Source organism: Pan paniscus, chromosome 8 (assembly GCF_029289425.2).
Source record: "Pan paniscus chromosome 8, NHGRI_mPanPan1-v2.0_pri, whole genome shotgun sequence".
Taxonomy (NCBI): domain Eukaryota; kingdom Metazoa; phylum Chordata; class Mammalia; order Primates; family Hominidae; genus Pan; species Pan paniscus.
This window is the reverse complement of record NC_073257.2, coordinates 60,822,410-60,848,751: the sequence shown is the minus strand read 5'-3', so window position 1 is coordinate 60,848,751 and position 26,342 is coordinate 60,822,410. Positions and strand designations below refer to the sequence as shown.

Here is a 26,342-nt window from a genome sequence, read left to right as displayed (position 1 = left end):
AGGAGTAGGGGCAGAGGGGACAAGAATTCAGTCATCCCTGTGAAGGGCAGCACTAACCTCAGTGGGGTGTGGCTCAGCACCATCAACCAGAATAAGGACCTGCAGGGCTCATGGGCACTCAGAGGCTCTGGGGTAGGAGTGCTGGCCCCTCTGCCCTGCCAGGAAGCCACCAACAAGCCACAGCAAACAGCTGAAGAAGAAGCCCCACTGTGGGATGGTCCCAGGGAACAAATACAAAGGCTTTGGGGGCTCGGATGCCTCCAGAGTAGAGGGGCTAAGCAGAAACCAGATCTGGGTGGGGCCAGTTCCTTCTGGACCTGAGCAACAGGAACCCTGCTAGACTGTGAGCTCCAGGAGGATCCAGATGTTTATCTGTTTTTTATTTCACTCCTTTGTCCCCTGGAAAACTGGAACGGTTCTATGCACATAGTAAGAAATCAATAAGCAATGGCTGAATGAATAAATGAATCATTGAACAAATGAACGGGTGGATGGATGAATCCGTGGATGAACAGATGGATGCATGGATGGATGCATAGATGGATACATGGATGCATGGATGAACAAACGTGGAGGAATGAAGAACCTAGGATCCCAGAGACAGAGCAGAAACTAACCAGGTGGGCAGGCTGTACCCCTACCCCAGGGAGATCACTGCAGGCTGCTGCACAGATGCTCCAACCCATGCCCCTTCAATGCCAAGGGGAAGTAGGCCCAGCTGCTCACATCCTGCTGGCCTGGGCTCCCATGCCTCAGTCACGAGGCAGCTGGGACACCAGGATGGGGGCAGGACTGATAGCAGGCACGCTGCCTGCGTGCTCACTCTGTGTGTCCTTGGCTTTCAGCCCGCTCCAAAAGCCTAGTGATGGGGGAGCAGAGCCAGAGCCCTGGGCGGACGCCGTGCCCTCACAGGCTGGGCCCCGTGCTGAAGGCGGGCTGGCTGAAGAAGCAGAGGAGCATCATGAAGAACTGGCAGCAGCGCTGGTTTGTGCTGCGTGGGGATCAGCTTTTCTACTACAAGGACAAAGATGAGATCAAGCCCCAGGTGAGAAGTGCATGTCCGGTGTGCCGTGGGCATCATGGCAGGTCTCCACAAGAGGGAAGACCATGCCCAGGAGAAGGGAGGAAGGCACAGAGCCACTGACTCCATCACAGTGATGTTTTGCCAGGATTTCCAAAGTAATTTTCATTCTTATCCCCCATGTTCCTGGTATCACAGCCTGTTTTACTGGAACATGTCCACAACTTCTGCAATGAAAATGTTTCCTTAAAATGTTGATAGAGAATGTCCCTGCCCAACTTAAGAAAACAACTCTTCCATGTTCTTTTTGGCCCCTTCATGCTTCCAAGAAGGACATACATGCACATATTTCATTACTTCTATCTTGCAGGAAAATGGGTCACCAGACACATCTAGCCTCAAACTGAAACCTGGCTCACTCTGAAGCCCTTGCGCCCATCCCACATAGGGTTTCTGTGTCCAGCACTGTGAGACCCACATTTTAAGAAGGTGCTTTAAATATCTGCCTTTCATCCAAATTGCACTAAGTTTACTCCCTCAGAGCAGCTAGTAGCCTCGCCCATCACAGTATAGCCTCGTCACAGCGGCCCATGCAAACGTCATAATGAGGTACTCTGTGTGCTGCCATCCAAGACACCTGGGCCAGAAGCACTTGGGCAATCCAGTCCCTGTGATGGGTTTCAGAGAGAGAAAGGGTATCTCTTGGGGAAAAAACAGGAAGGGACCTTAAAGGACTTGTCCGAAAAGCTGCTTCTAGTCGTGGGTCCAAGTCAGAGAGGGCAGATCCCCTGTTTGGGGTCACAGGTCACGGAATCTTGCTGGGAAGGGACCTGGTTCACATCCCAGCCATCCCCACAGCTTGGGGGCAGAGAGGGGACTCTGGGATGGGCAAGGGGTGAAGGGGGAGCTGGGCATGAGAAAATGTCCCTTTCCTCTTTCAGTTCTTCTAAGCATGTCAAGGATGAAGTGTCAACCCTGTGAGCCTACCTTTGACACTTCTCAAACACTTAGATCCTCCTTTTAAACAAAATATGGGGGCACGGGGGTGAAAAGGGAACAGGCCTCATCTTACTTAGAGCCTTCAGTGCAACAGGAACTGGCTGCTCATGAATAACTTTCTGTCTTCATTCTGTCCCTTCCAATAGCTACCTCTATGGAAAGTAATTCCAATAGCTACCTCTATGGAAAGTTCCCACTTGTGATAGAGATACCAAGTTTTCCTTTCTAAAATACTGTATATTGACACTAAAACCAAAAGTGTTTCACAGCAACGTGAATGCACTTAATGGCACTTACCTATATATTTAAAAGTGGTTCAAATAGTAGACTTTGTGTTACACATACATTACCACAATAAAAATAAATTAATTAGAAGTAAGACTGCTTCAGGAAAACTTTTACACAAATAATAGCACAGATGAAATGTGAGTATGACAAAAATCATGAAGGTGGATTCAGAAAACCCTGATGTTGTCCAGCCTCCTTGATTGTATGAGAAAGGAGAACTCTAAGTAGTTAAGTGAGCCAGATAGGAACTCTGGAGTCAGCTAGATCTGAATGAGACCTAGCATGCTAGCTGTGCAGTGTGAACAAAAGTTTTCTGAAACGGAATATGGAGGAAAGAGACTTTATTCCAGTGAACAGTTTGCAAACTGGGGAGACACAGCTTCCATGCAAAAGGTGAAGGTGTGTTCCAGAGAACATAAAGGAGGGTTTTATAGCAAACGTGCCGGCCCAGGTTCCCAATCAGGTCTGTTTATGCAAATGAAGGATTTGGACTTATTTAGTTCTGAGGGATGATACAGCTGAGCTCTGGAAGGTGAGTTCTGATGGGTTGGTTCAGGAGAACTCTGATTGGTTGGTTCAGGTGAGATCTGAAAGTTCCAGAATTAAACAGGAGTCTGGTCTTTGGGGGAAGGCAGAGTATATGTGTGATCCCTACTCAGTCAATGTCCACTTGGCCCGATTTTAAATTTAGGTCCAGTTAGCCCCTGGGGACTCATCTTGAAGGACTGGCTGTTTCAGGTTCACATTTGTTTACAATGGGGAGTCCATTTTTTTTTTTGACTTTAGATTGTATCATTTGTAAAATGGAGACAATATTACCTCCATCACAGGGATGAGCTAGGGGTTAAATTGTATAACATACACATAACTGGATACAAATCCTAGCACACTGGATACTCAAATCTGAGCCAATAAGCCCACCCAGCCCTGCCCTCACCTGGCCACCAACTGCCCCTCAGGCTCACTCCTAGGCTGGGCACCACACCTCTGGTTCCCCACAGTCATTTCCTTCTGGCCTCCCAGTTTTGTAGACCAGCCTTGGCCCTTCAACAGTGTCTTGGCTTTCCTGGCTGACCTTTTGGTGATCTGTCACTCTGATTACTGTGAACAGAGTTGCCAGAGTTGCTCCCAGCCTTTCAGAGCCCTGCCTGGACCCTTACTGTCACCCTCCTCCTGTACCATCCCACAGCACTGCCTCCTGGGAACAGGACTTTGTGATGCTGGGAGAGCCCGGGTGCTCATGACCCTGAGGCCACCCAGGCCACACATGGACAGAGCCTCCTCTGCCACAGGCTTCCCCACGTATTCCTTATAGTGAGCCTTGAAGTGGCCCTGGGAGCCCTCACCCATCAGCTAGCTCCATAAGGAACCTCTATCTCCTGAAATTTCTGAGCCAGACACTCCTCTCCCTCCCCTGCCATGTTTTCCAGACCTCCACATCCTCTGGTGGAAGCAACTAATAAAATGGAAGCATGGACATCTGCAGTCACAAGCCTGGACACAAGAGCAGCCCTCAAGCCCAATCTAAACTGAAACAGGGCATTTATTGCCAGGGAGCACGTTGAATCATGAGAGGGGCCAGTATCTCCCAGCAGATGCCAGCATCTGCCCAGAGCTCTTGTGGCCTTTCTGGGTCTGGCTGGCACTCACTCCCAATTCCTGTTGGGACAATAAAACTTCTTCCCATTTCCCCCAACAAAGCCTGGCTTCTATGGCACCCCACTGCCCAGGTTCCCAATCTCAAGGCAACTGTCGGTCAATTTTGATTCATTCAGCTTATACAGTATGATCTCAAACTTGCACAGCTGCTGGCAACATAGCCTCATAAATTTCTATTTAATTGCATGAACGGCATGTAATAGACTAATTCTCAATATCTGGTTCCTGGAAAAATATGCCCTGCTCACTGTTCTCAGTGACAGGGGGCCCAGGCGGTCAGCACTCTCCTGTAGGACGGGCTGCACCAGCAGATGTAACTGTCGGGAAGAAGGATATCCAGCCACGTTTGATGCTGCGCAGAGCTCACAACACAGGAGGAGAATCACTCCCAGCCCACATTCCTTGTTCTCTCTCCAAAGCCCTATCTCTTCCCCTCTCCCCATCTTGCTGGCAGGAGGGTCAGCAGAGGATAGAGAGCATAGATACAAGACAGTTCAAGACGGAGAAAAAGGAAGCAGCTTGCACAAGCTCAAATGGAAAGACCAGGCAAAGGCATGTCACTGCAGAGCCTGGAAGTGCACCCTTGATCCTCCAGCTTTTCCCAGCACCTGTCCCTGAGGGTTTCCAGCAGACAGATCCCACAGTTTCACAAGTAAAGGCTTCCAGGTTTTTTAAACCTTAGTGATTTTAGCTTGTGCTTGGAATGTTGAGTCGTGAAAACTCCTGCCACATTCTTTGTTGATCAGCCTGGTCTATTTCCACTGTTGGGAACTCATTTTAAGTCTAGTTATCTCGGTCCTTTATTTGTTGTGGGTTTCTTGGCTTTGAATTGAAATGGAACAAAATAGACATGGAAAGTATAACTTCCGAAACCTAAGACCAAAGGAAAAGTAAAAAATTAAATGTGATCAGTTGAGCAAATGGGACAAAATGGGGGAAAGGAAAAAAAAAAACCAAGAAAGAAAGACAAGTAAAAAACTAATAAATAAGACGGCAAAAGAAGGTACAAACATTTTGTTTCTCATAATAAACATGAATAGGTTAGATTCATCTATCCCTTAAAATAGAAAGTGTGAGATTGGGTCTAAAAAAGAGAGAGGAATAAACAAAAAGATTAAAAAGCAAAAGAACAGAAAAAAAAAAGGTAAGCAAGTAAATGTGAGCAAAAAGAAAGCAAATTTAGTAACATCAAATAAAGTAGGATTCAAGATGCTAAGAAAAAAGGGGAACAGAGAGATATAATTCCTAATATAGATAACCTAGTGAGAAAAGAGAGCAGCTGTGAACTTTTATGCTCCTAATGACATAGCTTTGAGGAAGACATAAACAAAGAACACTCATTGTTTCTCTTTAAAAAAAAAAAAACTTTTTCAAAAAAATGAAATCAGAGACCCAATCACTGTCAATAATGCTAAAGCAAAAAAGACAAGTTAATAACAAAATGACATTGAGGAGAGTGTTCAGGCATGAGAGAGCGAGGATCAAACACACACACACAGACACACACACACACACACACATACACTGCATAATACTTCTGTAGTTAATGAGAAAACCAAAACTCAAATTCAAACTTCCAGTTAAGGGTGACATTTAAAAGTCACATTTGGCTCTTCCACATCACAAAACTTCATGATACAGCACTAAAGGATGTTTTTAAAGGCACAAGCACAACTAGATGGAAAGAACATGAGGGGAGAAAGCATTCTGGATTCAGGAAAACAGATGAGGGAGAGGCTGCTGATTTATTTAGCTGATCCAAGACAGCTAAATCCCAAACCAGCACAAAGGAGAGCATGGAAGCTGTCTGGTTTGCAAAACAAAACCCCTCAAAGACTTGGGGCTTGGCAGGACTAGATATCTCTGGAAATGAGGGCAAAAAAGGAGGTCAGGACAGGAGCACTGGGTGAAGGTTAACTTAAAAAAAAGCAGTTAGGGCCAGGCACAGTGGCTCATGCCTGTAATCCCAGCACTTTGGGAGGCCAAGGCAGGCAGATCACTTGAGGTCAGGAGTTCGAGACCAGCCTAGCCAACATGGTGAAACCCTGTTTCTACTAAAAATACAAAAATTAGCCGGGTGTGCTGGCACATGCCTGTAATCCCAGCTACTCGGGAGGCTGAGACAGGAGACTTGCTTGAACCTGGGAGGTAGAGGTTGAGATGAGATAAGCGCCACTGCACTTCAGCCTGGGCAGCAGAGCGAGACTCTGTCTCCAAAAAAAAAAAAAAAAAAAAACCAAAAAACAGTAGTTAGATCTCAGATTTTCTGAATAATCCAGTGCCAAGAGGTGACTGCCCGCCCCCACTCAGCTGTAAGACTGGAGTTGTATTCTCTGAGAATAAAAGGGAGCCCTTTATAATGGGGACTCTGGCCCTTTCTTGGTGAAATATCTTAGAGAACAGGAAGGTTGGGTGAACATCAGTGTGCAGACCAGTTCCTTAGGCCCCAGTCTCTATCCACATTTGGTTTCCAAGCCCCAGCAGTCAGGAGTAGCCCCCAGGAAGGAAACTGATGAATTTTCTCCAGTAAATTTCTCCAGAGGTTCTCCAGTAAAATGGCGGAGGTGGACCCTCCTGTGTATGCCCTCCCCATCCTCCGACGCCAGCCAGTCAGCTCCATAGAGAACCATTCTCAAGTGGGAGTGATAGGCCTGGTTCAGCAGACATTTGAGAAAAGTCTCATTTGAGGAACCAAGACAAAAAGAGGAAGAAAACAAAAAGCAAGTTGCAGGCAGCAGATGCTGTGCAGGGGGAAGAAAACTGTTATACAAAACTACTGTAATATCCTCAGAGAGAATCTCTAAATACGGAAAAGTCAGAGGAGGAACCGATCCCCAGAAGTCAGAAATAAGATATCATGAATAAAAAACTCCAAAGAAGGGTTGGATGAAAACTTGACACTCCTAGGAAGAAGAGGACAATAAGAGAGACAACCCAATGTCCGAATAGAAGGAGTTTTAGAAAGAGAGAAGAGAGAAATGAAGGAAAAAAAGTCTTTAGAGAAATGCTTGAAATAAACTCCCCAGGATGGGAGTGTAAACACTAAATACTAACTGAGATAACCAAAATTACCGTGGAGATTTGGGAAGGTGTGTGGTTGGGTGGCGGTGGGTGGCGGTGGGGGGAGGGGCGGGTGAGTGGAGAAGGGGCAGAAAGCAAAATCTCACTGCCCATGCTAGGATTTCCACAGACAATGACTAAAATGTAAAATCAAAAAGGAGTAACATAAGCATACTAATTAGAAATAAATATCTTTAAAAAAGGAAAAAGATAGAAAAGAAACCTCATCTGAGAGCATTGAACGTGGTGACAGATTCAGGCAATGGCAGGGGAAGAATTTGCTGCCTCATCATGAGCCGTGTAGAACTCTTGATTCTTCAAACTATGTGCAAGTGTAAACTTTCATTGTAAAAAAAAGTGAAATAAGATGGAAATAATTTATTTTTGAGATTTTGAGCATACAAATAAGACAAATCAGAGCCATGGGGCAGGGATGTGAGGCAGGGGAGTGAGTTGGTAACAGGGTCAGCTTGCATTTTTTCTGTGTTATTGTAATTTCTCACGTTGAGATTATCTTCGTGTAAGTCCATATTTTAAAGTATTTTAAAAATTTAAACAAGAAAAGGAAAACTAAAACCAAAAAACGGAATGCAGCAGGGCCACAGTGCTCGAGGTTCTTTGGATGACCAGGAGGAGAATGGGGAGGCCAGGCCAGGGGCTCCCTCTTCTAGAAAGGGCCACTGAGCCCTACGCTGGCCTCTGAAGAGGCCCTGGCATACTGGAGGTTCTTGGAAGATGTGTTTAGAATGAACCTAGGAATGGGGTGGGAGGTCCATGGATGCTATGTGTCTGGCAGCCCGCACCCCGTGGGGAGCCCATAGTCTCTGACGTAGGGCATAGGATGCTCATCCTACAGGCAGGAACACAAAATGCAGATGTGGGACTAGAGGACACCTGTAGAGGGGCTTCACTGCCACACCCAGAATCTAGGTCCTCACTTTGTGGGCTGCGATAGGGGTCAGTGAAGGTTGTGGGTTGCTTATACTTGGCCATCAGAGCCCCAAGAGGAGAGTCATCCTGCAGCAGCACAGATAGGGGCTGGCCAGGACCAGGCTGGAAGCAGAAAGGCCACTTAGATGGGGCTGGTGTTCTAATATCAGCTGAGGCCAAGAAAATCCTCACCATGCTGGAACAAGGGCTGGGGGCCTTGGAAGAAGCAGGGGAGGGAACATGGCAGGTGGAGTTTGGAATCCACACTTCCCCCTCCCACCTACCTGCCATGGCTGATGCAACATTATGTTCTAGAAGAGGCAATTTAAAAATCACTTTGAGAGCAGGCTAGGTTTCTGTTGTATGTTTTATTTTTTTTCCAGGAGAATAAGTGAGGGAAGCTCAGTAATAAGGAGCCATAGAAGATTGACTTAAAGTTTGATGTGATTGAGTAAAAGCTTGAGACTGGTGGGGAGAAAGTCAAGATGGATGGGAAAGCACATGCACTTCTAGGAGTGGAACATTAATATTGGACAGTCGGAAACCAGAAATCTTTAAGAAAGAGGAAACCTCAGGGGAAGAAAGAGAGGCCATCCTATCCCATAGCTTGAAGGTCACAGGAATATTTCAGCCTGCAGGGAATGTTCATTTCCCAGCCCATTGTTTACCAAACTTGCACGTCAAAAACAAAAACAAGAAACAAAATGTTGCTTTCATGAACTCTGTGTTAGTCCATTCTCCCATTGCTATAAAGAAATACCTGAGACTGGATAATTTTTTTAAAGAGGTTTAATTGGCTCATAGTTCCGCATGCTGTACAGGAAGCACGATGCTGACCTCTGCTCAGCTTCTGGAGATGCCTCAGGAAACTTACAATCATGGTGGAAGGCAAAGAGGGAGCAGTCATGTCACATGGCCAGAGCAGGAGCAAAAGAGAGAGCAGGGAGGTGCCACACACACTTTTAAACCACCAGATTTCATGATAATTCACTCTCTATTTTGAGGACAGCACCAAGAAGATGGTGCTAACCACTCAAGAGAAACCGCCCCCATGATCCAAATACCTTCCGCCAGGCCCCACCTCCAACACTGGGGATTACAATTAAACATGAGATTTGGATGGAGACACAGAGCCAAACCATATCACGCTCCTTCCCTGAGTTCTTGACCTGGAGTAGATGCCTGGGTTGTCTCCATTTCTCAAATGAGGAAACTGAAGGACTGACATCAGGCCAAGACTAACAGGTACTCACTCTCAGATAGTGCCTGAAGGCTGACACGAGTTCAGTGAGACTGCTAGGACAACCTCCTTCTGTGCCATTAATGTCTGCCCACAAAAACCTCACACCTTTGGCTGGCTCTATCTTCCATGGCCCTCATCTCAGCACCACCTGGGGGTACGATGAAGATGCCATCAGGTGTCGGAGCTCATCTTGTGCTCACAGCTCACAGGACCGCCCCTGTGTCAGATGCCCTTCACTTCTAGACCTCATAACCTCCACCCAGCTCAAGTTGATTTAGCAAACCCTAACTGTGCATCCTTCATAAGCTGTAAATTGTTACTCAAACCAGCCAAGAGGATGTCACTACTATTATTATTACATTACTGTTTTGATATTGCTGTTGTTATTTATAACACTTCCTCAATTTAATTTCTGTTCTCCATTCTATATCATAAACCTCATTCAGGTGGGGCTTCAATCTGTCTTATTATTTCTCTTTTCCTATCACCTAGCAGTACTTGACACATAATTGGTATCCAGTAATATTGGGTGCTTACATGAATAATTGAATGAATGAATGAATAAATGAGAAAAATAAATGGAATGAATGAGTGCATAGTGTGACCCATATTTGTATTAGATCCTCAATGGAAAAATAATTTATTGCTTTTGTAAAGTGCCTGAGAATTGGCAAAGAGCTTATTGACTGCCTTCCCTATCAGACTGTAAGCCCAACAAGGCGAAGTTTTTGTCTATCTTGTTTATCTTTGTGTCTCAGTATCCAGAACAATGTCTGACACATAGTAGAAGCTCAATAAACACTTGTTCAATAAACAGTCACACAGCATCTCCACAAGGCCAGGCACAATCAATTTCCACTGTACTGGTAGAGAATGTGGGGCTCAAAAAGGTAGAATGAAAGCTTGCATACTATAATGGAAAAAACCATAATATTTGGAACCAGAATACCTGGCTTCAAGTCCCATTTATACCACCTACTAGCTATAGATTTGGGAAGATCATTGAAGCCCTCTTGTTCCTACTTTTGGTGTGGTCCTTTGAGGCTGTGGCTTCACTAAGCATTGGACAAATGGAAGTTGCTGTGGTTGATAGTGTTGTCAATGCTGCCTAAACACTCAGAGATAAGACTATTACAATTCTTAGAATGGGTTCTGAAATGAAAGACCTTCAAGAAGCATGCGAAGGCATCTAATATGAATTACAAAAAGGAAGTTGCAGATCTAGAAAACAATGATTGCCTGAACATGCAGAGCTCCCTGAGACCAGCCCTTCAGATGGTCTTCACTCCCTTTCTTGATTAGGAGTCCAGACTCGTGGGTGGTAAGTCTGCCACGAATACCTGGTGTCTAAATTTTAGCATGTCATATTACAGGATCTTGCGTGATAGAGAAAAATGGCAGATTTCTTGTGAGTAACCAGGATGGTTCTAGCTGGTAACTAGAGAAGATATTTCACTCTCTGAGCCTCAGTTTCCTCCTTGTAAGTTGAGAATAACCACACCTACCTTATAGGACTACGGTGAGAGTAAACTCATGCGGTAAACCATGTAGGAAATACCCTAGTTGTGGCCTTCTCCCCTGGGTGGAACTTTACCCTATGAAGGTTTAGCAAATCATTCAACACAATCAAACAGTGGAGTCTAGGGGCAGGCGACATGGCTCCAATCTTGCCTCTGCCTTACTTCGTGAGTTTGATCAACAGTTTGAATCTAAATAAAAGCTAACTTTTATATATCTGATGAACCAGGCTCTGTTCTAAGTGTTTTGCATGTATTAACTTGCTTTAATTCCCACAGCAACTCTGCAAGATACATGGTAGATAATCCCAAAGATGGCTGCCACTTATTCCTGCCCCTTCTCCCAACAAGCAGAGCCTATTTCCTTTCCCCTTGAATCTGAGCTGTCTTTGTGACTATTTGACAAACAGAATAAGACAGAAGTGATGCTGTGCCATTTCCAGGTTTGGTCTCTGTTAACTTAAAAATCACACAGTTTATAAATTTAGAAAGGAGATCTTATTTTTCGTAAAGCATTGCAACCTGCAGGCTGGCCATCTGCAGGTTGGGAAGAATAGCCTCTGGTAGACCCGGAAAGGCAGGCACTTTGAGGGAATGGATGGTAAGGCAGGAATTTGTCCTGAACAGATTAGCTAAGTAGGGTTACAGGAGGAGCTATGAATATTCACAAAGAGGGTCCTGACGCATGCCTACTGAACATCCATATTAAATGTGACTCATATTCACTCTGGAGCAGAGGCTTAACATTTAAATGCATTGCAGGTAGGCCCTATACAGCAATAGGTGAAGCAGGGACATGAAGGCCCTCTGTGTGCAGCCTCTTGTTAACCGGTCAGAGCCAGCCTATGGTTGGTGGTCTTTTATCAGGAGAAAGTTACTGACATCCATCTCTTGTCCAATCAAAGCTGTAGTTGTGACTTGTGGACCAGGGGTTGGGGGTCAGTTAGTCAAGGTCTAACGGTGAACTACAATTGTTTTAGCACTTGTTTCTTAGGGCTAGTGCCTGTTTAACTGCTAGAGAAAAAGAAAAACCTGTGGCAGTTAGAACATTGTTTATTCTTTAAGTGTACAGGTGTATGACTTAAGTGTTGGTTGGAATGGCCTTGGGTCTTATTTATAATTTGGTATCTTATTGCCATAAAGTCAGTTGTGTGATCACTACTGTAACATTATTGCTGGTCAGATGTGGTGTCTAAACTGAAGAAGGATATAGCAAGGCATGTTTGACCTCCTATCACAGCCAGGAACTCAGTTTTTAAGGTTTCCCTAGGTTCCCCTTGGCCAAGAGTGTATTTATTTGGTCAGGTGGGGGCCTTAGAGTTTAATTTTAGATCTCATCCCTAAGAAACCAAGCATGTTTCTGCTTTGCTCTGAAAAGCCGCCACCATTCTGTAAGAATGTCTGAATGGACCACAGAATCATGAGGAAGCGTGGACGAGAGAAAAACCACACAGCCTAGATGAATGAGTGAGGCCTTCCTTCCTGGACCTTATAGCCCAGCTCAGCTGCCGAATGCAACTGTGTCAGTGACTCTGGACCAAGCTATATAGAGCAGAAGAAACATCCACTGATCCCTGCCACGGTATCATGACAAATAACAGATCACTATTTTGTAGGCAATAAGTTTTGGAGTTTTCTTACACAGCAGTAGATGATTGAAACAATTTAGGAATGAGTACTATCACCACTGTCCCAATAAGGAAACTGAGGCACAAAGAGATTAGGTGACTTTCTTAAGATGCATAGAAATTAGAACAAGGGAGGGGAAGCCCCACCAAGCTTTTCCATGGTCAGACCAGGTCACTTCTGGAGAGTGATGGTCCCCTCAAGGCACTATATTTTCAAGAACAGGGCAGCAAGGATGGAGAGGAGTCCAAACTCATGTCCATAGGAGGAATAACTGAATAAGTCATCTGGAGAAAAGAAATCTTGCTAAGGGGCAGTATATGAAGCTCTGAATCCTTATATGAACAAGACCAGAAGACAAATGGACAGACTGCCCGATTTGTCTTCTACACTCCATTCCACACTTCATTCTGATGGAGTGGTCTACTGGGTGGTAGCGGGCTCCAGTCCCTGGTGCTGGACAAGTAGAGGCCAGACTATTAGTAGATTAAGTGGCTTGGAGAAGAGCTGACCACTGGGTAGCAAGTTGGCCAGAGATGATCTCCAAGAGCACTCTCAACTCCAAAAGTCAAAAGTTCATCCAAGACCTTATAAGGAAAAGAGGAATGGAGGAACAAGAACTACATTCAGCCAAATCCTAGCAGTTTTCAGAAGTTCCACCCTAGATGAGTCAAAAACGAGGCCAAAGAAGCAGGCATGCTCTGGAGGTCTGGCCAGAGCAGGGCAGTTTCCCAGAAGTCCCACTGTGGGCACCCCTGGCAGTCCTCAATGGCCGTTTCGTGCAGAGCGTTTGGAACCCTGGCTCCACTATTGGGCCAGGTGAAGGTCTCTGGGGAGACACAGTTGGTGGCAAGAAAGCTGATGGATCCAGACCTTGATGCCATGGGGCCCTTGAAGATAGGGTCACTCATGGATCTCATTGCTCTTGGTGAATTTGCCCCTGACCTCCTGAGAAGCCCTGAAGAGTCTGACTTCAATCCCTCCTTCCTACTTCCCACCTGCAAGTCTCTGTCCACAAAAGAACAAGCAACTGATTACCTCCCAAGCTGCTCCCATAGATCTTGCCACAGCAAATTTCAGTCAGTCTGTCTACACTCAGAAAAAAACAAACCTGAGCATAAAAGACAGGCTCTGATGCATCCCTCAGACCCTCTCTGCCCCAGGATAAGCCAGCGATGATTGAAAAGTGTCTTCTGCAGCACGTTAGAGAGCACCTTGAGTTGATTAGGAACTGAGCTTCACACTCCCATTAGTGCTGCAGAAGAAAAATTAAACAACAGATATTTCCTTTTTTAAAATGTCCTGGGGGACAACTTGAAATGCTTCTTCTGTGAAGAATTACTCATTGGAGTCATAAAAAGAGAGAGGGATATCATTTATTTAGATTCAACTGTGAGACTTTGTGGCTTTTTTAAAGGGATGCTGTATTTTTGCAGCTATTTTAGAACCATAATTCCCCACTATTAAACATATCAAAATGAAAACTCTATTCAAGCAAGTTATTTTAAGTCAAATATAAATTTATTTACTAAATTGAAATTGGCAGTAGCAGCTGTGTTTTTAAACAAATTTCAAACAATATTTAGTTAAAACCATTTTTTCTGCATGTCAAAGAAAAACACAAGATTTAAGTAATCATACAAAATACATTTTAAGGTTTGTTTTATACCATCCTGCAGGGTTCTGAGAGCAGGCCCCTGAAATGACAGCATCAGCAATGTCTGGGGACTAATGTATGGACAGCAAAATTCTGCCACTGTCCTAGGAAAAGGAAATCAAGTTAGAAGAGGCCTGATGACACCTCAAGACCAAATAAATCACAAGTGACAATGTCTTGGTTGCCCCCGAATTGTTTTGCACCCAGAGCTATACTGCCTACAAGACGGATCTTCACCTTCTAAAAATGACTTTCGTGTTCCCTCCAGTGTTACCGGTAGTAATGAGCTTCTCTCAGGGTCTGCTAATTTAAGTCAGCATGGATATTAGTTTACAGCACTTAAAGGTCTCACACTTATAATAGAGCAATCCTTTGGCTTTCATTGCAACCCAGTTAATTTACAGTAATAGGTAGAAAACTGATAGTTAAATTATGAGTTTTATCAATCACAAGGCAGAAAAATGAATCAAGTAACATTGAAGCAGCATGGGAAACATATTTTATTCATTGTTCAGAAGAGCATAACTTATGTTTCATTGTGTTTGGAGCATTCTAGCTCCTTAATGCATTGGTGGAATACTGAGTTACAGTTGATCAGCATAATGGAGGTGGTTTGGAAGGGCTGCCGAGGACGATGGGTACATTTCCCAAATGGACTGTGGCCTTTGCTAAAGACAGGGATGAGGTGTGCCTTCCTCAGCAAAATGCAGCCAGTGCCCCTTGGCAGTAGTTGGCTCAGCAGATCATCCTGGCACAGCCAGGGCAGGTCAATGCAAAAGTGTCTATACCATGTTACTCAGGCTAACCTGTGCTCAACTAAGCAGCATGGCAGCCTCTCTCACAGAGACACCATATACCCCAGAGCATAGCACTAGTTTCAGGGCCTCCCAGAAATAAGACAGAATCAAACCATTTTCAGCCAAAGGAGGGCCCCACCCACTCCAAGGAGGGGCCCTGGACCCAGCATCAACATGTCCCAAAGGTGTATTCTGAGCAGAAAAAAATCTTCCAAGAGTGTGCTCTTAGGCTCAGGACAAGACAGGACAGCACCAGCACTCCCAGTCTGAGTAGCTGGGTCTGTTCATCGTGGACAGAGAAGACTGGAAACACTGTGCAACCCCGGAAAACATGGCAGGGACCATGGCATGGAAGAGCAGGCCGGTGGTTCAGTGCTGCCAACCCAGGCAGTGGAGAGGCCCTGTGTCCCCAAGGGCTCCTCCTGGTGGGGGTGGGGGCCAGGCAGCACCTACCAAGAGCTCCCAGTTCTGGAGGAACAGGAGAGGCTGTTTCACACCCAGCCGGCAGGCTCTGAAGAGCAGCGGAGACGGTGAGCATCACAATGGTGCAGCAGTCAACGCCCATATCCACCTGAGTCCCAGATCAGAGAAAATACTAAAAAGTGGGCTGTCACTCCCTCTGGAGAGGCTCAGAGCATGTGCCCTCTGAGGGCTGGTTCCCTGTGAACACACCTGCCTCAACTGCAGTGTCTTATGCAGCCACCAAACGCCATGGGCAGCCAGAGGGATTCAGCTCATCTGAGTTTCCCCCTTAGCCCCTCTACATGGAACACCAGGTACTTCAGAGGGCAAAGAGGCCTACCATATGGTCCAGTAAGCCAAGGAGGAAGCAGGGTCATTTGCAAACTCCCAGGATCTCATGCTGCCCAGGACATGTCATTCAGCCAGGAATGGGCATGGGGTCCACAACCCCTCTTGGACAGTGATCTAGATCAGTCTTTTCTGGGCTCCCTCCAATGCTCCAGTCCAAAAAGTGAGGCAGGAAGCATGTACTACACGGCCATCACAGCTTGAGCCAGAACCTAGACATGCCATGCTCAGTGCTTCTAACCATCAGAGTAAGACAGCTCCCAGCAGCCCAAGGCCCCCAGAGTCAAAGTAGATGAGACTGACCTCTCCTTTCTTTTTCCTTCCCAACATCCAATCCAAGGAGCAAGGAAATCATCATTATTAGTTAAATGGATTTACCAGCATGGAAATACAATGTTTAATTAGTGCTATGATTTTATAACTTCTTTGTTCATGTGGCCAGGTGATCAGCTAAGGACAAAATTCTCTAACACTTGTTTTCTCAAAATAACATCTAATTAGTAAAATGAACAATGTTAAATGTCCTTGAGATCCCAGCAGCTAAACATAATAGAAGTTTACCTCTCACTGTAGTAATGTCTGTGGTGGGCCAGATGTTGGCCTCATCTGTCTCTGTGGTCACCAAGGTTGACTCAGGGGGAGAGATAGGAGAGAAGACTGGAGGTCACTGGCAGTTTTTAAAGGACCAGGCCTGGAAGTGGATGCTGTCACTCCTGCCCAATCCCACTGGCCAGAACCCCATACCATGGCCCCAACCTAAGCACAAAGGACACTCAGAGAGCAGCCCATGGAGATTTGAGGACACTAATGGTCTGCCCCAAATGTGTTGTAAAATCACGTGCACCTTGGCCTCTCCTCCCTTCTCCCAGGGCAAGCTAAACACTAGAGGATTCAAGAGCTCCCCTGGGTAAGCATTCTGTTCACTAGTCACTTCCACATTAATCCTGCTGCATCCCTGTGGCACTGCTCAGCACCCAGCCCCGGGCTGCCACCAAGGCCGGGGCACTAGTACTAGTGACTCTTCCCAACGTGGCATGGCATCTCATTCCCATGAGCATGGTCGCAGGCATTAGAATGTTCACATGAATGACAAGACTGAGGGGAAGAGAGGCTGAGCCCAAGGCCACTGGGTGAGGACCAGTAGTGCAGCCTCAACCGCAGGGTCTTCTGCAGGGCTCAGGAATACAGTGAGATGAGGCTGCCTGAAGGGGTAGACCCCAGGAGTGACTCAGGGCAAGTCACAGGCACTCTGTTTGGCACGGAGTCTAGAGCAAGGTCCTGGCTTACCGCAGAGCAACCAGAACTTTGCAAAGAGGACCCACTCACCCTGAAAAGGGCACTCCCTGGGGTTTGGAAGAGGCCGTGAGCTCTGAGACCTGAAGGTCCTTGAGGGCTCCACCAGAGTTTCCAGCTTAGGCTGCAAGTCTACCCCAGGTCTCAGGCCCCAGGCCCTGGGCTCATTCATGGCTCCCAGCTGGACTTCCACAGGCTCAGGGCCTGAGCTGCGCAGCCCTGAGAGTAAGAGCTTTAGGGGCTGTGGCCAGTTGGGAGGGATAGGGAGGGTGCAGGGAGCCGGTGTTCTGAGTTCAAAGCCCCTGCTCTCTGCAGAACATGGTGCTGACCTCAACACACTGTCCCTGTGGCACACCACATGTGCTAAAGATTTTCTAAGAGGACCATGGATAGCCTCATGACACAGTGAAGAAGCAGGGCGTTCCCAGGTCCGATCTGCTGACTGCAGACCTGTGGATCATAACAAGAGCATTTGGAGTTCACAGGTTCACAGGTGGCAGGGTTACTGTGGAATCTGTTGGAAGAAGCTTCAAGAGAAAGTCATCAGCAAGGAAAGAAGCTGGACAAATGATGTATCTCAACTCCTTAGGGAGGGAACGTTCCTTTACCAAGAACTCAATTATCTCCAATTTTCACAATGCCTTTTTAAATCTGTATTCTGGACAGTCATGGGGCATGGCTACAGGCTTGTGTGATAAGGAAGCAAGGAGGATGCTTCCCTCCTTGGCACTGAACTTCATTCTGATCTGTATTATTTATGTACAACTCAGAGACATTCAGTTCCTGGTTGGGTGTCAGGTGGATAAAGGTTTTTAAGATTGATCTGAGGCCCCAATCAGAGTTAACAGAGGTAAGGAACCCTGAGCGATTGCTTTCTAAAACATGCCTGCCGTTTTCCAAGATGCTGCCTGTGGAGGATTTTATCAGGAGACTTGGTAAAAAGAATTGCAGAAGTTGTTTCTTCAGGCAGTCTCCTAGACAAGGTGAAAAATGAAGACTTACCAGAGAGCCAGTCTTTGATCATGTTGAAAAGAGCTGAATTCAGACTGCAAAGACCTCAAACTGTCACAAACTCCAAAGGCTGGCCAATAGGAGGATTACAGACATCCCAGGCCCTGCAGGAGGTCCCCATGGACTGTCATCACACACTAGGAAGCAGGGCCCTGCCTTCACCATGCTAGGACTACTGAAGTCTGTTTCACACCTCATTTCATGGCACAAGCAATGGTATTATTAGGGGAGGGGAGATTGTTTCTACAAACAGACCAAACAAATGATACAGTGACCAAAATGAGTTTTGAAGTCATAATTATGATAATTCATATTTATATAGGCCCCTAGTGCATATACAGCACTATCTCAGATGGCCCAGTGACAAATCTGGGACAAATATCTTCATTTTTACACATAAAGAAACCAGGCCTCAGCCTGGTGGAACAGGCTGGAACACACCTGTCTGTGTTCTACCTAAGCGGCAATGTCACAGTAATTACAAACCCTATAATAATTCTAAGTGTTTCTATCTATTCCCACTCCTATAAAATGTTCATGCACAGAGTCTACTCCTTGGCCCTATAATAATGCATGATCACAGCAATAGCACTTACTCTTACTGGGCACTAAACCTGGGGAAATCCTCAAAACACCTCCACATTGCAGAGGAGGAAACGGAGGTTCAGCCGGGTTGGTGGAGGACCTGTCTGACCCTGACCCCCAGTCATGAGCTCACACAAAACTTCTGCAGCACTGCCCTTTCTTAGGATGCTGCCATCCTGGGTACCTGCTACAGCCCAGCTCCATTCCACACCTTCTACTCACTTGATCCCGTTTAATTCTCAGAGATCTGTGAGGGAGATGCCACTACCCCATTTAACAGAGAGAGAAACTGAGGCTAAACTTGTCCCAAAGTTTACTATCACTAAGCAGTGGTGTCAGGATTAAAACCAGATCCGTCTGGGGCTAAAACCTGTGAGGTTTCCATGACAGTCTTACAGGATCTCGGATTTATTATGTAATGGGTGCTTATCTTTTTACGATTTGGGTGAGTTCTGGGTGTGAGACATCTGACTAGAGACATGTCAGTAGAAATCATTGTTGCTGTTGCTGTTGTTAATCTCCTTTATTCCCCTGGACTTAGCTGAGGCTTCCAGACCATCCGGTGTTCTGGGAGCTGTTCCCAAGACGGATCATGCTTTGCAAAATGAGCTATGGCAGTCTCCTGATGTGGGCAGGGGCTTCCTGCAGGCAGGGATGTGTGTAGACCCTGATCAGAGGACCTGGAAAGTACTTGCCACTTTATTTCAGTCTGAGGAAGCTTGAGGGGACTGTCACCCTAAATGCTTGCAGAAGAGAGAGGGAAATCACTCTTTGTTTCCTGAAAATGATGGATGGGCATTCTGGGCTGCAGAAACACTGTGCAGGCTGGCCTGGCCCCAGCACATGAGGTCGGAGAGTATGATGGTAGTCAGATGGCAGCAGCCAGTGAGTTGGGCATGGGCAGTGCTGCATGAATTAGCTGACTGCTTTCCATTTCAACTTTAACGTTGTTTAAATTTTATGTTGATGCAAACATTATAGGGCAAAACATGAAAGCTCCTTTACCATTCCCACCACTCCCTCCCAGAGTGTAAGTTTTCTGTGCTATTTCTATACATTAACATGTAACTTGTGGGCTCTGGGGAGAGGACAGTAACAGACACTGGGATGGAATTGTATTAAAATTATTTTTCTGGTGTTCTTATTTCTTAGCAATTCATCTTAGAAACCTTTTGTATGTACCTCATTCTGGTATGGCCTCACCAGAAATGATTTAACCATTCCTCTGTTGACAGATGAACAAGTCATTTCTCATTTTGTGTAGTAAAAAATGTTACATTGAGGATTGTTATGCATCCATTTTTGTGCATTTGTTTTTCCTTAGAACAAATTCTTAAAATTCAATACAAGGTTACAGGACATTTTATTTTAAAGTTGTTTTAGACATTGCAAAATTGCTTTCAGAAAGTCTTTAACAAATTATGTATCAAAAGTGTATGAGAATGCCCATTTCTGTATGCTCTTCCTGTTGCATGGTCATTAAGTACTGACCGTCCTTTTAAATTGAGAATCTTATGACAAATTTATTGACCATTTGTATTTCTTCTATTAATTCCTTGTTAACACCCTTTACCCATTTTTCTATTGGGTATTTTAACAACATATTTTATTTATTTATATTGGATTTCCCAATATGTCCAAAAATCAGCCTTTCAACAAGTAATCAATATAAAATTATTAATGAAATAGTTTACATCTTTTATAGCAATCTTTGGAATCCACTTATAGCATATCAGATTTACATTGCAAGTTTTTATCAAATATATGTGATCTGTATTTAGATCTTATCAAATATACATTTGAAGTAGATTCACCTACCCAACTTGTTTCAGATATACTGTAGTCTACTGTAGTATAAGGTAGAATAATGGCTCCCCGAAAGATATGCCTGTCCTAATCCCTGGAACATGTGAATATGTTATGTTACGATGACAAGCATTTAATTAAGGTGGCAGATAGAATTAAGGTTGCTAACCATCTGACCTTAAGAAATTATCCTGGATTGGCCAGGCGCGGTGGCTCACGCCTGTAATCCCAGCACTTTGGGAGGCCGAGACGGGCGGATCACGAGGTCAGATCGAGACCATCCTGGCTAACACGGTGAAACCCCATCTCCACTAAAAATACAAAAAATCAGCCAGGCGTGGTGGTGGGTGCCTGTAGTCCCAGCTACTGGGGAGGCTGAGGCAGGCGAATGGCATGAACCCAGGAGGCGAGGCGGAGCTTGTAGTGAGCCAAGATTGCGCCACTGCACTCCAGCCTGGGGGACAGAGCAAGAATCCGTCAAAAAAAAAAAAAAAAAAATTATCCTGGATTATCCAAGTGGATCTAATATAATCGCAAGAGTTCTTTATAGTGGAAAGGGAGGCAGACAAAGAGGTCAGAGTCGGAGTGATTTGAAGATGTGAGGCTGCTGGCTTTGAAGATGGTGGAAGGGTGCAGGAAGACTTTAAAAGCCGGAAAAGTGAGAAACAGATCCTGCCCTAGAGCTCCAGAAGGAACAGTCATGCCAGCTATTGACTATAGCCCAGTAAGGCCCATTGCAGACTTCTGACCTCCAGAACTGTAAGAAAATAAATTTTTGTTGTTTTGAGCCACTACATTTTTAGTAATCTGTTAGGAAACAAATACATATTTCTAAAAGTTTTTTGATAACTGAATCAAATTCAGTTTTTCTTAACAGCTTCATTGAGGTATAATTGACATACAATGAACTGCACATATTTCATGGGCACAGTTTGGTAAGTCTTAATATAGATGTGCATCTGTGACACTATCACCACAATCAAGGCAGCAAACATATCCATCACTGCCAAAAGCTTCCTTGTATCCTGTTGTAATCCCTCCTCCCACTCCCTTTGCCCCTCCTGACCCCTGACCCCAGGCTGATCCGCTTAGTTCTCATTTTCTACACTTTTATAGAAATGGAATCACACAGTATGTACTCTGGCTTGTTGTCTGTCTTCTTTCCCACGGCATAATTATTTAGAGAAGCATCCATGTTGCAGCGTGCATTAAGAGTTCATTCATTCATATTGCTGGGTAGTATTGCACTGTATGCAGGTACCTCAATTTGCTTATCCATTCACCTGGTGAAGGCCATTTGCATTATAGCAAATTTTTGGATATTAGAAATAAAACTGCAATGATTTGCATACAAATCTCTGTAGGGAAATATGCTTCCATTTCTCTTGGGTAAATATGTAGGAGCGGAATGGCTGGGTCGTATCCCAGGTGTGTATTTAACTCTTTTTTCTTTTTTTTTTTTTTTTGAGACAGAGTCTTGTTCTGTTGCCCAGGCTGGAGTGCAGTGGCTCGATCTCGGCTCACTGCAACCTTTGCCTCCCGGGTTCCAGAGATTCTTCTGCCTCAGCCTTCTGAGTAGCTGGGACTACAGGCACGTGCCAACACGCCCCACAAATTTTTCTATTTTTTAGTAGAGACAGGGTTTCACCATATTGGTCAAGCTGGTCTCGAACTTCTGACCTCGTGATCTGCCCGCCTCGGCCCCCCAAAGTGCTGGGATTACAGGCGTGAGCCACTGCCCCGGGCAGTATGTTTAACTCCTTTAAGAGTCTGCTTAACTGTTTTCCAAAGTGATTGTCGTTCAACATTACCACCAACAGTGTACAAGAATTCTCGGTCCTCTGCACCCACACCAACACTTAGTCTGGTCAGTCTTTTTACTTTATCTAATAGATATGTAGTGGTATTCAATTATGGGTTTAATTTGCATTTTCCTAACTACTAATGATGTTGAAGATCATCTCATGAGCTTAACTTCCAATCCTATATCTTCTATAGTAATTATCTGTTTAAATCTTTTGCCTATTTATTTAAATTGGATTGTTACCTTATTATAGAATTTTGATGGTATTTTATATATTTTGGGTACAAGTCCTTTATCAGATACATGATATTCAAATATTTCTCCTAGTATGTAATTTGTCTTTTCACTCTCTTAATGTGTTTGAAAAGCAGTTTTTTTAATTTAAATGAGTCATATTTATCAATTAGTTCTTTTTTGAGTCAAGCTTCTGACGTTGTATCCAAGAACTCTTTGTCTAATCCAAAGTCATAAAGGTTTTCTACTAGGAGTTTTATAGTCTCAGATTTTGTGTTTAGGTATATCATTCATTTTGAGTATATTTTTATATATGGTGTGAGGTATGAATTGAGATTCATTTTTTTGCACACAAATACGCAGTTGCTCAACCATCATTTGTTGAAACAATATCTTCTCCAATGAATTTCCTTTACACCTTTGTCAAAATCAATTATCCATATATGGAGATAGATAGATAGATATGGAGGTATACGTGGGTCTATTCTGATCTTTCTATTCTGTTTCATTAATCTGTCTATTTTAATGCTAATATCTCATTGTTTTGGTTACTGTAGCTTTACAATGTCTTGAAATCAAGTAGTATTAGAACTCCAACTTGATTATTCTATTTCAGAATGAGCATACTTTCCAATGTATTTTATGAGGTTAGCATTACCCCTATATAAATCTAGCCAAAGACATTACAAGACAAAGACACTATAGATCAATATTCTTTGTGAACGTAGTTGAAAAAATTTTCAACCAAATTTTAGCATATTGAATCTAACAATACATAAAAAAGAAAATACATAATGACAAAGTGGGGTTTATCCCAAAAATCCAAGGTTGATTTAATGTTTGAAAATTATTAATGCAATTCATCATATTAATAAATGAAGAAAGAGAAAAAAATAATCATCTCATGGATTCAGAAAAAGCATCTGACAAAATTCAATATTGCTTCCTGATAAAAATTTTCAACAAACCAGGGATACGAAGGAGCTTCTTTAAACCTGTGAAAAGCCATCTATGGAAAACTGAAAGCTAATATCATACTTTATGGTGAAAGACTAAAAGCTGTTTCCCTATGATCAGGATAAAGATAATGATATTTATTCTCACCACTTCCATAAAACACTTTCATGGAGTCCTGCCTGGTGTAATAAGGCAAGAAAAAGAAATGAAAGTTGTTCACATTGGAAAGGAAGAAGTAAAACTGTATCCATACCCAACATAATTGTTTATGTCAAAAATCTGATGAGGCCTGCAAAAATCTACTGAAGTAAAAAATGAGTTATTATTGTTGGGGGAAATGAAAGCTCTAAATAAATGAGGAGTTATACTGTGTTCATTGGTCAGAAGACTTATTATTGTTAGGATGCCAATTCTCCCCAAATTGATCTATGCAATCCCAATCACAATCTCAGTAGGCATTTTTCTGTTAATAGAAATTGACTAGCTGATTCTAAAATTCATATAGAAATTTAAAGGGCCTAGAATAGCCAGACAATTTTGAAATAGAATAATTAAGTTGGAGTTCTAATACTGCTAGATTTAAGGTCAGATGGTTAGCAAACTTAATTCTATCTGCAACCTTAATTAAATGCTTGTCATGTAGCATAACATATTCACATGTTCCAGGGATTAGGACAGGCATATCTTTTGGGGAGCCATTATTCTACCTACTACAGTATATCTGAAACAATTTGGGTACATGAATCTACTTCAAATTTGATAAGATCGAAATACAGATCACATATATTTGATAAAAACTTGCAATGTAAATCTGATATGCTATAAGTAGAATCCAAAGATTTACTATAAAAGATGTAAACTATTTCACTAATAATTTTATATTGATTACTTGTTGAAATGCTGATTTTTTGACATATTGGGTTATCCAATATAAATAAATATGTTAAATAAAATATATTGTTAAAATAAAAGACAACCCAATAGAAAAGTGGATAAGGGATGTTAACAAGGAATTAATAGAAGAAATACAAATGGTCAATAAATATGTCATAAGATTCTCCATTTAAAAGGACAATCAGCACTTAATGACCATGCAATGGGAACAGCATACAGAAATGGGCATTCTCATACACCTTTGATGAAACATAATTTGATAAAGACTTTTTGAAAGCAATTTTGCAATGTCTAAAATTTGCAAATACTGAGCCCTCCTAGATGCAGACAAAATGGCACATCCTTTGTCCATTAGCTACTTACACCAATGGACTGCATTTGTATGGCGCTAGAGATGCATTAAGTCAGCTGCAGCCTCTCAGGAGGAACTTAGATACATAGGCTGAGCAATTCCCTAACAGAGCAAATTAACATGAGCCCGGACACATGGGGAAGGGGGAAAGGGCCCAACATTTGTGGAAATCTATCATGTGCCTGGAGTTTGCACACTCTTTCTGTACCTAGGTGCCCGTCTGCAAACTGCCGTTCTAGGTGCAAACTGTGTGCCTGGTTCCTTCTGAGATACAAACAGTTAAGCCCTGACCTGGCACTATAGTAGGAAGGCCAGCTGGCAAAGTGCTGACACTCACTTTGGGCTCCTCAAAGAATTCCCAGGACCCTCATAGTTGAGGGCACTGTCTGAGGTGCCAGAAGCAGGTACTGGTTCTTGTGACCTGCATGCGTCTAAAGCACAGAATCTTGGCAAAAAACAGGCTTTCAAAGGCCACTGGGGCCAGATATCAAATCATTTAATCCTCACGACAGCCTCATGAAGCAGATACTATTATTGTCCTCATTTTCCAGGTAAGGAAACCAAGGTGCTGAGTGAACTCATGTGAAAGGTGTCATCCTCTGGCCACCTTCCCTTAGTGTCCCTAGACTAGTGGTTCTCAAAGTGTATTCCCCAGGGCTCTCAGCATCAGAAAAATAGTTAGAAATGCAAATGGTCCTACTTTCCCCAGACCTATAGGGTCAGAAACTCAAGGGTGGGGTCCAGCACTATTCTGATTGAATACTTACATTATTAGAAATTGAATCAGGCTGGGTGGTGTGACTCACACCTGTAACCCCAACACTTTGGGAGGCCGAGGCAAGAAGATTGCTTGAGCCCAGGAAATCGAGACCAGCATGGGGAAGATAGGGAAACCCCGTTTCTACTGAAAATTTAAAAATAGCAAAAATTAGCTAGGCATGGTGGCATACACCTATGGTCCCAAATAGAGGTCGAGGTGGGAGGCTCACTGGAGCCCAGTAGGTAGAGGCTGCAGCAAGCCATGATCGCAACACTGCTCTCCAGCCTGGGCCACAGAGCAAGACCCAAAAAAGCAAAACAAAACAAAACAAAAAAAACATTAAATCGCAAAAATCTACTGATAAATAAGTTATAGTAAAAACAAAGGTTAAAAAGTATTCAAAATATATCATTTCCTAACTTAATGTACTATGACTTCACGTACTATGTCTTAAGCTCTGGAGGTTACTGACATCCATTGCATCCATGTGGTGCAAACACTATGGTGCATCTCTTCTCAGCTCCACATGCAATGATGTCATAAAATGGGCCATGGAGGGGGAGGGTATTTATATCACTGAAGTTAGCAAACACTCCAAATCCAGGTACTTTATAGTTTTCAGAGACCCCATTGTTAAACACCACCAAAACACCAGGCTCTCTGTGTTTTAACAAGCCCTGGGGTGACTCCAAGGCACGTTCAATGTTGAGACCTACCCTGAGTGTCTCAGCTGAATGCTATGTTCTGACTCCATTCACATCTTTTCATCACAGTCTTAGCAAATGTCATACCAGGGACCAGAGAGCAGACTCCCTCAGCTCCCCAGGCCCCCAACCCCCACCCAGTCCCAGAGCCACATTCTTGACCTGTGGGAGGCAGAGGAATCTGGGCAGCCGAGGGCCAGTGCTAGGGCCCCTGCAGTGGTGGGGGGCACACTGGGATTCCCCTGAGAAGTGAGCAGCGGATCCCACAGTCACAGCCTGGCTCTCCACTGTGGCTTCTTGCAAACAAAGTCAGTTGGTGGCTGCCATGATAAAGA

General features: G+C 44.1%; 1 protein-coding gene across 26 annotated transcripts in view; it reads left to right on the top strand.

Annotated features, from left to right (window-relative positions):
• Positions 1 to 26,342, top strand: part of ARHGAP22 (Rho GTPase activating protein 22) — a 249,146-nt gene that overhangs the window by 76,414 nt on the left and 146,390 nt on the right. For 22 of the 26 annotated variants that reach the window (XR_004664653.3, XR_004664651.3, XM_034930495.3 and 19 more), the window contains one exon: positions 846 to 1,045. The exons of 2 other annotated variants lie outside the window; for them this stretch is intronic. Coding sequence is in view for 21 of the 24 variants with exons in the window: in XM_034930495.3 (XP_034786386.1) it covers positions 846 to 1,045 (200 nt within the window). In the remaining 3 variants the exon portion in view is untranslated. Of the gene's footprint in view, positions 1 to 845; positions 1,046 to 3,738; positions 5,141 to 26,342 lie in introns of those variants that run through there. 2 more of the 26 variants (XM_034930502.3, XM_034930492.3) reach the window with 2 other exon arrangements.